The 14458-nt window shown below is 47.1% G+C and overlaps 1 protein-coding gene across 1 annotated transcript in view; it reads left to right on the top strand.

The window, feature by feature from the left end:
• The window catches only part of APCDD1 (APC down-regulated 1), a 33802-nt gene extending 21428 nt beyond the window's left edge, over positions 1 to 12374 (top strand). Inside the window, exons 4-5 of the mRNA XM_024236025.3 lie at positions 9190 to 9511; positions 11305 to 12374. Coding sequence (XP_024091793.1) covers positions 9190 to 9511; positions 11305 to 11753 — 771 coding nt within the window. The 3' untranslated portion in view covers positions 11754 to 12374. The remainder of the gene's footprint in view (positions 1 to 9189; positions 9512 to 11304) is intronic.
• The last annotated feature ends 2084 nt before the right edge of the window (positions 12375 to 14458 follow it).

The raw sequence follows: 14458 nt of genomic DNA, 5'->3' as shown, positions 1-14458 counted from the left end.
CTTTATACAGCTTTGCTGTGAGGTCCGGAGTCCTTTAGCAAATAAGTGATGTTTGAAGAGATTCAGGTGTGCTGGGAGGGTTCATTCAGGATGGAATTGGTACTCTTCATTATAAAAAAGTCAAGACAGCCTAAAGTAACCCTGAAAGAAGACGCTTTGCCTGAATCAAGTTTAGCATCAGAGCAGCCATAATCCTCTGCCGAGATTCTTCAGAACTATGCAGTTGGAGGGGTAGAAGCCAGGCTCATTCTTTCAGGGATGGAATCAAATGGTAATTAAAAGCAAATGATTGCCAAGGTCGTTAGAGATGCCAGAGCCTCAGGATCAGACTCGTAAGCAAATGGAATTGGTCTTTCTCCAAAATCCTGCACTGATTTAACCACAGGATCGTAAATCAAAGGGGCTGTCTGAAAACCAGACAGCCTTTCCCAGGCTGCGCATCTGAAATACTCGATCCCAGCACACGTACAGCAGGGGAGCTACACACGGGAGGGAGAAAAGCACCGGGCTTTGGGAGTACCTGAGCACTGCAGGAAAAGAGCATGCTGCGCTTTCTCTCTCAAATTCTTTAGGAGCCGCTAGGCTGTGAGCCAGCATATGTTTTTGAGGTAGCTTACCTCTCAGAGGCTTTTTAGAGGATGTGTGACCTGTGCAGCTTCCTGATATCAGTGACACCATGGGGGTGTTGAGTCAGGTGGCCTTGGGGCCTGGACTTTTCAGCCCAGCTGCAGGAGCCAGCATGGAGGGACGTCTCCTGAGCATGTGCTTGGTGTGGCTCCTGGATGGGTGGGCGACCGCGTCTCTGGGGTATAGAAAGAGCCAGGTGCTTGTGGAAGAATTCCGTGCCACTTTTCTTTCTGCTAGTGTGGATTTGCAGAGGTGATGGGAGATGGAGGAGGTGGTAGACGACCAGAAGTTCAAGAAGTCATGACCTAAGACAGTTTCAAGAACTAGTCTTACAGGAAGGAGAACCCTAGAAGAAAACTGTGACTGCTCCCTGGAGCCAGGTGTTTCCTATAAGGCAGCAAATGTTGCACAATTCTATGAAAAAACAGAGCTGGCAATTGGGATAGGTTGAGGGGGTCTTGACCCTGAAGGGGTTGCTTTTGTGGACATTTTATCTGGGCCGAGGTGTGCAGTGTCACAATTGCTGGGCTACAAGGCTGCTGATACACACTTTTATTGCAGAAACAGCTCATTATATTTCTTGACTCCAGAGTATTTCAGCGGATAAACAGGCATGCAAGGTTGCTTTATTTAAGGAGTTAGGGGACCAGGAAATATTTGTTGTCAGGGACAATGTAAGTGGTAAACATTTTATCCCTTAAAAGGCAAGAAAGCTCAGAGGACATGAGGAAAGCCTGCAAAAGCAGGAAATTGGCCATTTAAAAAGTACTCATGAGGTCCCTACTCCAGGGAGTGTTCGCTGAGCCCCAGGGGAGAAAGGAAGAGGATGGGCCAGCCAGGAGTGCCCAGTGGATTTACAGCAGATTTAATAAGTCTACTTTAATTATTTAAATGAATCAAAATGCATAGGAGTGGAAGAAAGAAACAAGTAAAAATAAATAAAAATTCTTTTCTGAAACCATTCTTAAAGTCTTTTTCTCTTAAAGAACCATCTTCTTAGGGTCCTTTTTCTCCAGCTTTTTCTCCAGCTTTTTCCTATACATTCACAGTGATCATGTGAATGTATAGGAAAGGTAGAGGCAAAATGGTCTTTCTTATTATTCTAATGTTAACTAAAACAGAAAAGACCTTTGTGAGCTCACTTCTCAGATTCTAAGCTGCCTCGGAAGCCCATTTCCAGAAGGCTAATGTTGCTCTTAAGGACCTATCAGCTGCCCCTGCTGAACTCCAGGGCGCAGAAGTGTTTGGCTGAGTTTCGCTCCCCTCTGCTTCGTAGCCAACTACAGACTCAGGAATTAGCAGCCTGGTTTCTCCTTTTCTCCCTCGTCCCCCTGGCCCAGGCCTCTTCCTGGACAGTGGTAACAGGCCCGGGGTGGCTGTGCAGCCTCCCTGAGGCTCTCTGAGTCCCCCTGGCACCACAGAGGTGCCTGCATCCTGGCAGGGATGACGCAGCTGCACGGGGTCTGTACACTGAGGGGCTGCCCTCACCTGCGGAGAGCGGGTGCTGGGCAGCAGGTGCCTCAGTCCATCCAGGCTGCCATAGCAAAGCAGCATGCACTGGGGATAGCCACTCACTTCTCACAGTTCTGGATGTTGGAGGGCCAAGATCAAGGCACCAGCATGGTGGGAGGCTGGAATCCTGGTCAGGGCTCTCTCCCAGGTTGCAGACTGCTGACCTCCCTCTGTATCCTCATGTGGCAGCAAGACAGCTGGAGAACTCTCAGGCCTCTTTTATGAGGGCACTAATCCCCTTCTTAAGGGCTGCACCGTCATGACCTAGTCACCCCCCACAGGCCCCACCTCCTAATTTCCTCACATTCGTGGTAAGGATTTTAACATGGATTTTGAGGGGACACAAACATTCAGTGTGTTGGATAGACAGCAAGCCTGCCTGGGCAATCTGTACCTAAAGCTACAGCTCTTCACCCACTTCCTTCTGAAAGTGGCATCATCATGCTCCCTTCAGGTGATCAAAATGAGCCCAAATTCACAAGCTCCTAGAATCCCAGATACGAAAAGCACCCCGAGTTGGAGGGTGCCCATCATTTGTGATGAATGCTAGCTACTCCATTTAACTCTTTACATGTCCAGTGCCAGCTTTCTCTCCATTTTCCTGTTAGCCGAGAACCCTGTGCAACTCTCTCCTGGATGTCATGGGAAATATGACAAAGAGAGAATACTTGGTCTTGGCCTCAAAGGACTCGTAATACAGAAGACCTGAGAAGGATGTACCTGCAGGGTTATCTACAGCAGAAATTTAATCAAATACTCGGCACATCGCAGTTACAAAGAAAGCTTTCAATGTGGGCCATTGGCCACTGCAGTTTTCTTTGTGAGAAACATTTGTGTGTTTTTTATCCTAGGGAACAAAACCCTAGGAAAGGAAGTTTCCATCATCTACTCCCATTTTTCCCCCTTCTTGAACAAAACTTTTAGCTCAAGGAACACTGCTTTTGAAGACTTGTGTTTCATGCAGCCTACCTCCTTAGTTGATCTGTTCACAAGATCACATCAAGTAATTTCTTCCATTCCGGGAAGATGGTGAAAACAAGCAGATACTGTCAGCAAATGTTGTTGACGAACCACCTTTCCAGAAATAAATATTGGCAGGGAACAGAGAAAGCCTGGAGAATCCCCATCAGTCATCAGCCGGACAAGACCTTTTCCTGGGCTGGAGTCCTTGCTGGGGAAACGTCTGTTCTCTGCAGCCTGTGAGGCAGCTCTGGCCGGGAGGCAGCACTCAGCAAGTACTAAGACCAAATTACCATCCTGGCCCCACTTTGGGTTTGTAAAGTCATCTGACTTTTTCTCTCCAGATGCCTTAGTTGCCTCGTCTGTAAAATGTACCCATGGTCTCCTGGGAGGTTGTAAAGTCTAAGGAGATGCTGTACTTGAGCCTCCGAGACTCGAATATCCTGTAAATGCAAGCTGTAGTTATTTAACTTGTTACCCAGAGCTAAGCAGGAATCAGAGAGCAGAGTAGGCAGAACGCCACTCTTTGCCTAAAACATTGCTCATTTATAAAGTATAAGTTTCTTTCTCATTTTTAGAATAAGTTTAATTTTTTTTCCAGAGATTATTTGCATAGGATCTTTTTTCTCCCTTCCCCTTTCTGATGAAAGCTTTTTATAGTGTGTGTAAAGAATAGCAACAAGGAAACACTTTCTGGTTCCTCTGCTTTAACCTTCAAATCTTCTGGGTACAGAAGCTCTGGCTTTAAATAGCCCTTTCTAAGATTCGGGGAAAGGGGATGCCGTGGAAGCCAAGTTGGTGAGCCTGGGAGAGGACACTTCTCAAATGAGAGTCATGTCTTGGAACATGGATCCCCAAAAAAGAGGGAATAATTTTACAGAGCAAATGATACTCCACAATACCAATCACTCATCATGTTTAAAAACTGCATATGTAATTCTCTTTCCATGTATCCATCTTGGAAGAATACTGTTTCCGAAAAACATCTTAGAAAAGAGAAACTTTAGAACGAATACAATATACAGGCTTTAATTTCTGCTTCTCTGTAGTTGTGCCTGTAGGTCTCTAATTTTTATTCAGGCCAAAGATTATGAGAATTAGCATAAATGATATTTTTAAAATTTGTTACAATACAGAGGTGTCTCCTTATTCAATGGTAGCTAAAATTGTCCCCTCGTTGACAGTATCCACAGAGGCCAGAAACAACTCTGCTTGTTATGATAACTTTGGCGTCTTCATGACTGCTAAAGAGTTGTCCCAGCACTTGGGGAGCCTGAGGCAGGCAGATTGCCCTGAGCTCAGAAGTTTGAGACCAGCCTGGGCAACTTGGTGAAACCCCGTCTCTGCAAAAAATACAAAAAAAAAATTATCCAGTCATGGTGGTGCACACCTGTAGTCCCAGCTACTTGGGAAGCTGAGGTGGGAGGATTGCTTGAGCCTGGGAGGTGGAGGTTGCAGTGATCTGAGATCACATCACTGCACTCCAGCGTGGGCAACCCCCAGACTTTCTCTTTCCCACCTCTAACAGTGAGACCCTGTTTCAAAAAAAGAAAAAAAAAAGGTAACTAGTCAACAACCAAAAAAAATAAAAAATAAAAAAAATTGGCAAAGAAAAATGTAAATTAAAACCACAATGAGATATCAACTCACCCATTAGGATGGCTATTACAAAATACAAAACAATCAAAACTAGAAAATATCCAGTGTTGGGAAGGATGTGGAGAAATTGGAACTTTATACATTGCTGATGGAAATGTAAAATGATTGAGCCACTCCAGAAAATGGTACAGTGGTTCCCCCAAAAAATTAAACATAGAATTACCAAATTGATCCACCTATTCTCCTTCTGGGTACATACCCAAAAGAATTAAAAGCAAGGACTTGAACAAACATGGTCCTAGCAGCATCAATCACAGTAGCCAAGAGGTGGAAGCAACCTAAATGTCCATCGACAGATGAATAAATCAACAAAATGTGGAATATTCATACAATGAATATCAGCCTTAAAAGGATGGAAATTCTGACACATTTTACAACATCGATAAAACTTGAGGAGCTTATACTAAGTGAAACAGGCCAGATACAAAAAGACAAATAGTGATAGTTCCCCTCAGATGAGGCACCTAGAATAGTCAAATCCACAGACACAGAAAGGAGAATGGAGGTTTCCAGGGGTGGGAGAGAGAATGAGGCATTAGTGTTTAGTGGGTGCAGATTTTCAGCTGGGGAAGATGAAGAGGTTCCAGGGGTAGCTGCACAACAGTGTGAATATACTTTAAAATGGCTAAGATAGCAAATTCTATGTTAGGTTTTTTTTTTAACACAATAATTTTTAAAAAAGCATCTAGTTTAGGGATTTGGCAAGACCAATACCCAAGAGCCAGGTTTCTCCCACTCCCTGCACCCTCCCTAAATTCTCAGGCCCGCCTGATGGAAAACAAGCCTCCCTGCACCTGTGCCCCCCACAAAACAAACAAACAAACAAAAACACAAAAACCGTGCCTGGCCTGCTTTTCTCTGCTACGGAACAGCAACACTTCAGCCAGAACCATCATTCTCCTGAAGTGACCAAGTCCCACTGGGTCCTCATCTCGGAGCTCAGGACCCCGGCCTCATTATTCCTAAAGGAAAGCACCTCCGAAAACACTCATTCTGGAACAGCCCGGGTGACAACAGTGCCCTCTCCCCTCCCCCGAGCCTTTTCCTTGTCTGAGCCAAACAGCAGTTGCTCCTCAACGTCGTCCCAGAAGCATCTCTTGCAAGAACTAACATCCCTTATTTCCTTTCTCTCTCCCACCCCCAACTTAGAAGCTCTCTGAGCTCTTCCTGAATTGATCCTGGTATTTGAGGAATTAAATCTTCAGGAATTGAGACTCTCACCTCCTTAGGATGACCAGAAATGAAGGAGTCGCAACTGATGTTTTTAAATTCCCAAATTACAGGTGGCAAACCAAGTTGTGGGGAATGGCGCAGAGGGGAGGTGAAGGTTGGGGTTGGGGAAGCGGGGCTGCCAGCTAGGCTTTGGGGACCTGCCCAGGCGGAGAGGGTAGCCACTACCAGCGATGAGCTGCAAATGGTAGGAGTGCGCAGCTCCTCCTGGCTGACTGGGGAAGATCTGACTCCACGCTTCTTCTTACCCTGATGGTACGAGTGCTCCATGTGGCGTCTCTTATTTCAGCATGTGCTGAGCTCACCTGTAGGTGGAGCTGAGCCAGGGGCCGGCTCCTGCACAGCCTGTGTCTGATAACATCCATCACAGGAGAACACCACCTTCCTGGCTGTGAAGTTTTCGTGATTTGAATCCAGGTTCCCAGCCAGTGTCAGAGGGGGTGTCACTGGTCCCCACACCAGGACCACAGGCCTGATTTCAATGGCGACTGTTCCAGCACTTATGCAGGAGCCCTGGGCTGGGCACACTATGTCGTATTAACTTTCCACCCTGTGTTTTGAATATCAGAACTCTTGTTGAGGTGAAAACTCTGGAACCTTTACCCCATAGTAGTTGACCAAGGAGACATAAAGGCAAAGCTACTGTACTCAGTGATGCTTTCTTTTAACTCAGTTTGTATTTTCTTCACCTTAAGGTGCATTTGAAAGATAGTGGCACATAGGGTGGCAGATAGGCCTTTATTTAATGTTCACACCAAGTGGGTGCACTGAGTGGGAACCACCTTAATCTGCTGTTCATTTCTTGCAGCAGTTATGCAAGTAAGTATAATGATCACCATTGTATAAATGAGGAAGTTGAAATGGAGAGAAATGAATAACTTGCCCAAAATCACCAGCTGTGAAGCGGCCAGGGCTGGCCTCGGCCCCCAGGAACTGGCCGGAGACATCTTTCCGTGACGTAATTAAGCACTGGCCTAATGGGCCTCATGCAGGAGCTCGTCTCCATTTCTCCTGTAGCATGCAGAGGGCAGCTCACTGCTGAGCACAGGTTGCAGGCAATTTCTCCGTGTGCCCCTAAGCCCTCTGTAGGAAACCGCAGGCCAAAAAATGCACGTAGAGCCTGGGGACGCCCAGGACTTGGCCTTCATCTCAGTGCTGGAGCTATTTGATCCAATTGTCTACAAGCCACAGACCACGTTAGCAAAGGAAACATTCTCTCGCATGAAGTGCAACTCTATGCCCATCTAATGCACACAGCAGCAGCGCAAGTTAGCGAGCAGCAGCTGGGAAGCCCATGGCTCCTCCTCCCCTCTCTGGGAAACCAAACAGCGACCACAACGAAATCACATGTTGAGTGAGGGCTGTAAACCCAAAGACCCTGGTGATTGAGATCTCCAACTTTAGAGAACTGCTAGAGGACAAGTGTGTGCCTGCCCAGTCAGTGGGCGCCCCTCAGCCTTGGCCGCAGGACAGATGTGAGGCCATGAACTGAGGGCATGGGAGCGCAGGGCTGGGGTGGCCCAGCTGTCCCCAGAACACTGAGCTACCAACTTCTACCTCCCCACCACAGCCTGATCCAATCGGCACGTGCTGCTAGTGGTCAGTGTTCTGCTAGCCTACCAGCTTTTCACCCCCTGGGTGGGAGGAGAATAGCGGAGGGATGACCCAGGTGCAGGAGGAGGCAGCCCGGACTCAGAGGTGTCTGAAGACCTTGGTCAGACAGCGAGGCACTGGCACTGTGTTCAAGCACCCTGTGCCCTGACTTCCAGCATCTCTGACGTGTGCATCCCTCACCAGAGAGGACTTTCTGTGCCACAAACCTAGACAGCCCTTGTTCCCTGCTGTGTTCGTGTTATAAAATAGACTAGGCAAGAGAGGGTCTTCTGGAAGGTCAGAGCTGTGGCTGTCTTGCTTAAAGCTGAGAAAGCAGGAAGCAGATGAGGAACGCAGAAACCTTCTGAACCTGGAGGCGGGCAGACCGGGACAGAGGGCAGTGTGCATGTGTGCTTGCTGCTCTGCGGCCTCCAGCTCTCCCTGCAGGCTGCCTCCTCCATTCCCTCTTTTAAACGACCTTGCCTTTCCTACACAACTCCATTTCATCCACAGCCAGTGGAGTGCTGGCCTTTTTTTTTTCCTTTGTGTCTCCTAACTTTTTTTATTAAAATAAATTTTAATTGTGGTAAAATACACATAATGTAAAATGTATCGTTTAACCAGTTTTAAGTGTACAGTTCTGTGGCACTGAGCGCATTCATGTTATTATACAACCATCACCACCATCCACTTTTTCATCTTCCCAGACTGAACCTCTAGTCCCATTAAACCACTCCTTGTCCCCCGACTTCCAGCCCCTGCAACCACCATTCCACTTTCTGTCTCTATGTATTTGATCACTCTAGGAACCTCATATAAGTGACATCATACAGTGTCCTTTTGTGTCTGGCTTATTTCACTTACCGCGATGTCCCCAAGGTTCATCCCTATTGTAGTGGGTGTCAGAACTTCCTGCCTTTCTAAGGCTGAAGAGTATTTCGTTGTATGGATAGACTGCATTTTGTTGATCCATTCATCTGTCAGTGGACACTTGGGTTGCTTCTTCCTTTTGGTTATTGTAAATAACCCATGAGAACATGGGTCTGCTTTCAACTCTTTTGGGTACATACCCAGAAGTGAGATTGCTGGATCATATGGTAATTCTGTTTTGTTGTGTTTTGTTTTGTTTTGTTTTTTGAGGAACCATGTTACTGTTTTCCATAGTGGCTGGACCATTCTGTATTCTCATCAGCTGTGTTTAAGGGTTCCAATTTCTTCACATCCTTGCCAACTTGTGATTTTTTGATAGCATTTTTTGATAGTAGCCATCCTAATGGGTGTGAGGTGCTGCCATCATTTCTTTTTGAAATCAAGTGTCCAGTGCGTGTGGTCTGAAAACTTCATAGGATTCTAAAGAGTCCACATCACATCTGAAATGTTTGCATAGGTCTGTACTGTCAGGCAAACACTTGTGCACTTGTGAGTACACAGGCACACATCACTCTCACCTCTGTCTGTGCCCGGAGCATGAATCCAGTTGGTTCTTGGTGTCGAGTTTGTCAGTGATGGTGACCTGGTACCTGGTGAGACCCCATTTGCTGGAAGCATGTGTGCACTGCTCCCTTGGGAAGATAGAGGCCTCTGAATGTGTTTGTTTCTTGGCTTCAGAACCATGACCACGCCTGCATCGCCTGTCGGATCATCTATCGGTCAGACGAGCACCACCCTCCCATCCTGCCCCCGAAGGCGGACCTGACCATCGGCCTGCACGGGGAGTGGGTGAGTCAGCGCTGTGAGGTGCGCCCCGAAGTCCTCTTCCTCACCCGCCACTTCATCTTCCATGACAACAACAACACCTGGGAGGGCCACTACCACCACTACTCAGACCCAGTGTGCAAGCACCCCACCTTCTCCATCTACGCCCGGGGCCGCTACAGCCGCGGCGTACTCTCCTCCAGGGTCATGGGAGGCACCGAGTTCGTGTTCAAAGGTAGGATTCCCATCTCGAGTCGCAGTATCACAGCCGATAAACAGCCCCGTGACATTTTTGTGGAGGCAGAGCTGAGGGAAAGGACCTCTTTTCTGCCTGAGTTCCTAGGAAAGAAATTGGGGAGTCATTTCTGCCTCGGTCCTTCCCAACACCCTCTGAGTTTCTCTCTGCTCAAAATGGATCAGGCGGACGGCCTCCGCCTGCAGGCCTGAATGCGGGAGGAGTCCACGCCACTGCGTGTGGGAAGTTGCCAGCCAGGGAGGATGTTGCTGGGAATGAAATCTCTGGCCAGGTGCAGAGGCTCATGCCTGTAATCCCAACACTTTGGGAAACCAAGGCAGGAGGATCTCATGAGGCCAGAAGTTTGAAACCAGCCTGGGCAACATAGTGAGGCCCTAACTCTATAAAAAAATAAAATAAATTAGCTGGATGTGGTGGCATGTGCCTGTAGTCCCAGCTGTTCTGGAGGCCGAGCTAGGAGGATCGCTTGAGCCCAGGAAGTTGAGGCTACAGTGAGATATGATCGTGCCACTGTACTCCAGCCTGGGCAACAGAGCAAGACCCTGTCTCTAAAACACAAAAAAAGAAATCTCAAGTCTGCACTTTGTGTTCTTTATACACGACTCTGACGGATTCCATGCTGCCCCTCTAATAACACCGCGTTTGCTTGCGTGCCACAGTGCTTTCTTGAGTGAGCAGTAAAGAGGTGTTAGTGACACCTCGTGCTCAGAGCTGTCCTTTCCAACCCTGAGCTTGTCATGTAATTGAGAGGTTGTCACCTGCTTGGAGGTGGGAGCATCTGTGGGAAGGTTCAGGCTGTGTCTTTATCACTAAACGAGGAGAGGAGGAAGGAGCTGCACCAGGCTGCTAGCAACAAAGCAGGGCTTGTGGTTGCTATTTTTTAAAGGTTGCTTTTTTTTTTTAAGTTTGAGCATCTTTGTAAAATGTTGTCAGCCCTATCATGCCAAATAAAGAGGGATAGCCTCAATCCCAGGTGACTCCTCCAGGATGGCATTCTAGGGTTCAGTCCCATTACTATAAAATGTTTCTGTTAACCCAGAAAGTCCTGGAAGACTTTAACCCTCCTTTTGGGTAGCAAGGTTTGCTTCAGGAATACAGGCCCTTTGAGAAACTTAATTGAAAGCAAGCAATCTTTACTTGACTCCACCCCGAAGCTCATCGTGTTATACACGGAAGTGGCCCCCTAGAGGGACCTTCAAAAGCAATTCTCCACAAAAGCTGGGATTTGTATTTATTCACTCACATTTTTCTTGCTTGCAGCCTAACTTATTTTAGATGCCTGATGTATGGGCCCATAGGAATGTGTGAGAATGCCAACTAGAATACGTGTTTGACACCAAAACTTTTAGAAACCCGAAAACCTTTTGATAAAAGCAAAATTCCAGCCTTTGTTGAATATTTTTTTTCAATCCCAAGGAGTCAGCATCACCAAATAAAACTCCTTAGGAGCACTCCGAGCTGTAGTTTTATTTCTTGCCTGCAGGCACTCCCAGCTGTATTCTGGGCTCAGTGTTTCTACACCAGATGGTCTGTGTTGCGTGGCCACACCTGCAGCATATCGGTGTGACTGCCACTCAAATCAACAGGTTAAACTCTTCTCTGCCTGACAGCGCTTTGATGACTACTGCGGTCAGATGGGTGGGTCTGTAGGTGGGATTGTTTTTGGAAAAGAAAGCCTTGTCTAGTTAGTGTGTGGCCAGTGTTTTTTGGGTGGGTTTCTGGATCCCACGCCTACTCCCTGGAGTCATGGAACTCTCCTCTCTCCTTTGCAGTGAATCACATGAAGGTCACCCCCATGGATGCGGCCACAGCCTCACTGCTCAACGTCTTCAACGGGAATGAGTGCGGGGCCGAGGGCTCCTGGCAGGTGGGCATCCAGCAGGATGTGACCCACACCAATGGCTGCGTGGCCCTGGGCATCAAACTACCTCACACGGAGTACGAGATCTTCAAAATGGAACAGGATGCCCGGGGGCGCTATCTGCTATTCAACGGCCAGAGACCCAGCGACGGGTCCAGCCCGGACAGGCCAGAGAAGAGAGCCACGTCCTACCAGATGCCCTTGGTCCAGTGTGCCTCCTCTTCGCCGAGGGCAGAGGACCTCGCAGAAGACAGTGGAAGCAGCCTGTATGGCCGGGCCCCTGGGAGGCACACCTGGCCCCTGCTGCTGGCTGCACTTGCCTGCCTTGTCACTCTGCTGCATTGGAACATCCGCAGATAGAAGTTTTAGAAAGTTATATTTTTCCAAACCAGGATTCCTTACTTTTGACAGATTTTCTTTACCAAAAGAAAAGACATTTATTCTTTTGATGCACTTGAATGCCAGAGAACTGTCCTCCTTTTTCTCCTCTCCCTCCCTCCCAGCCCCTGAGTCATGAACAGCAAGGAGTGTCTGAAGTTTCTGCTTTGAACTCTGTCCAGCCTGATCCCTGGCCTGAGCGACTTCACAACAGTAATTGCACTTTAAGACAGCCTAGAGTTCTGGATGAGCGTGTTTGGTAGCAGGGATGAAAGCTAGGGCCTCTTATTTTTTTTTTCTCTTAATTATTATTATATTTCTGAGTTAAACTTAGAAGAAACAACTATCAAGCTGCAACTTTTCCTGTCATTTTCCTGTGGTTGCAGCCTGTCTTCCTTTGAAATTGTTTTACTCTCTGAGTTTTATGTGCTGGAATCCAATGCAGAGTTGGTTTCGGACTGTGATCAAGACACCTTTTATTAATAAAGAAGAGACACAGGTGTAGATATGTATATACAAAAAGATGTACGGTCTGGCTAAACCACCTTCCCAGCCTTTATGCAAAAAAAAAGGGGAGAATCAAAGCTTTCGTTTCAGAAATGTTGCGTGGAAAAGTATCTGTAATTAAAGTTTCGAAGTAATTTAACCTATTTTTACATCATTTGTCTTACCTTGTTGAGAGAGGAGACTCGCTTGTTGGCTTCTGGTTGTTACAGGAGGCATGTGGCTTCCTAGCCTTCTCAGTAGACAGGATGATTGGGAAAATAGCAACATCAATCCTGTTACACAGGAGCAGTGACAGAGGGGTGGCTGCAGTGTGGTACATGCCACACAAATGATAAAGTACCCGTTCATTGCAGTTTCCTCTTCCTGGGGGACCTGAGCCCTGACTCACACTGTCTTATTAGGGGCAGGCGGAAGAAGCTGCACTCTGGCATCCATGCCACCTTCTAAGATGAACACGCAGAGACAGAACTTCAGCTGCTCAGAGAGAGTGCAGTGAGCATGGTCTGCCCCGGGGGCTTGCTCCATTACACCCTGACTTGGCGTGCAACAAAATCTTTGTGTAAAGCCGTCCTGTCATTGCACATACTGGCTCACTCAGTGTCTTTCCTGCTGCTGATGTGGCTCTGTGCTGGCAGTTTCGGGGTCAGTGTGCTTCTTTCCCAAGGACATTAGAAGGGCGCAGGAGTCCATGTCTGCCCATTCCTTTGCAGTATCGCGGATGACGCTATCCAGTACCAAGTGTTACTGCTCACAAAGACTGGGAAAGGGAAACGGGAGTAACTGAAAGCCAGATGGAACGAAAGCAAACATGGAAACCATGATCACGGCGAAGAGCCATCCTTGTATTTAAGAAGTAACTTTGGCTGGGCGCAGTGGCTCACGCCTGTAATCCCAGCACTTTGGGAGGCCGAGGCGGGTGGATCACTAGGTCAGGAGATCAAGACCATCCTGGCTAACACTGTGAAACCCCGTCTCTACTAAAAATACAAAAAATTAGCCAGGCGTGGTGGCGGACACCTGTAGTCCCAGCTACTCAGGAGGCTGAGGCAGGAGAATGGCATGAACCTGGGAGGTGGAGCTTGCAGTGAGCTGAGATTGTGCCACTGCACTCCAGCCTGGGCAACAGAGCGAGACTCCATCTCAAAAAAAAAAAAGGAAGTAACTTTATGAAATGCCACAGCATTCAGTGTGGCATTAAGTTATAATGACCACATAGAGTACCAAAGTGCTTTAGATTATATTTTAAGTTGTGATGCAGACTGAGGGGGCTTATTCAAAATGAAAATACTAACAATGTCTACCAAGTTCAATAAACAAAGATGTTAAAAATACTCTCAGAAATACAACTGATACTATCTTTAAAAGACATTATAAAATCATGTGAAAAACTGTATTCACTGCTGAAGAATACCTCAGTGATTTACCACAATGCAGTTCACAAGCACTCCCCTAGACTCAGCTATTTGTGCTTCTTAAAAATATGCTACATATACACACATACACATATACCCAAATATATAGATATTAACATGTATACAATGTACGTATATATTTATTAGGGATGATATGAAATTCCTGTGGCCTTACCACTTTCTGATACAATATAAATCCTTACCAACGAGAAACAATAGAATTTACTCACGGATCACTGGCACCTTAGCTTTCTGCCTGTTGCCATCTCACCCACATACACTCCATCTTATCTTGGTTGTGTCATGTTAGCACAAATAAGACTCTAAATTCCCCAGTGTCCCACAATGATCTCCATGTTACGGGATTTCCCATCACCTCCAAGAAACAGCGATTGATCTCTAAGAGCCATTCAGGTTTGAGTGTCAGAAATTTTAACTCAAGACCACGGCGCTCCATCTGAGGAAGGCATGTCTGGCCCTTAAATATTCCATCACGAGCTTAAAGTACACAGCATGCAATCAGTGCTGGCCAGCCTCCCCCTCAGTTAGAAGCAGGTCGTTCTATGTGGGAATACCAGATTCAGGGAAGGTGGTGAAGAGCGAAGAAGACCTGCTGGGACCAGGCTTCCTCCCCTGGGGAGCAGGCTGATGAGGGCCAGGTCAGAAAGCTGTTCTTTGGTCAATAGCAAAATCTGGGTGTCACTTAGACTTCTACTTCATACAATCCAAGTTGACCTGGGGCTCAAAAGGAAATTCCTGGCCTCCTGA

This window comes from Pongo abelii, chromosome 17, assembly GCF_028885655.2.
Source record: "Pongo abelii isolate AG06213 chromosome 17, NHGRI_mPonAbe1-v2.0_pri, whole genome shotgun sequence".
NCBI lineage: Eukaryota > Metazoa > Chordata > Mammalia > Primates > Hominidae > Pongo > Pongo abelii.
This window is presented reverse-complemented; position numbering and strand designations above follow the sequence as displayed.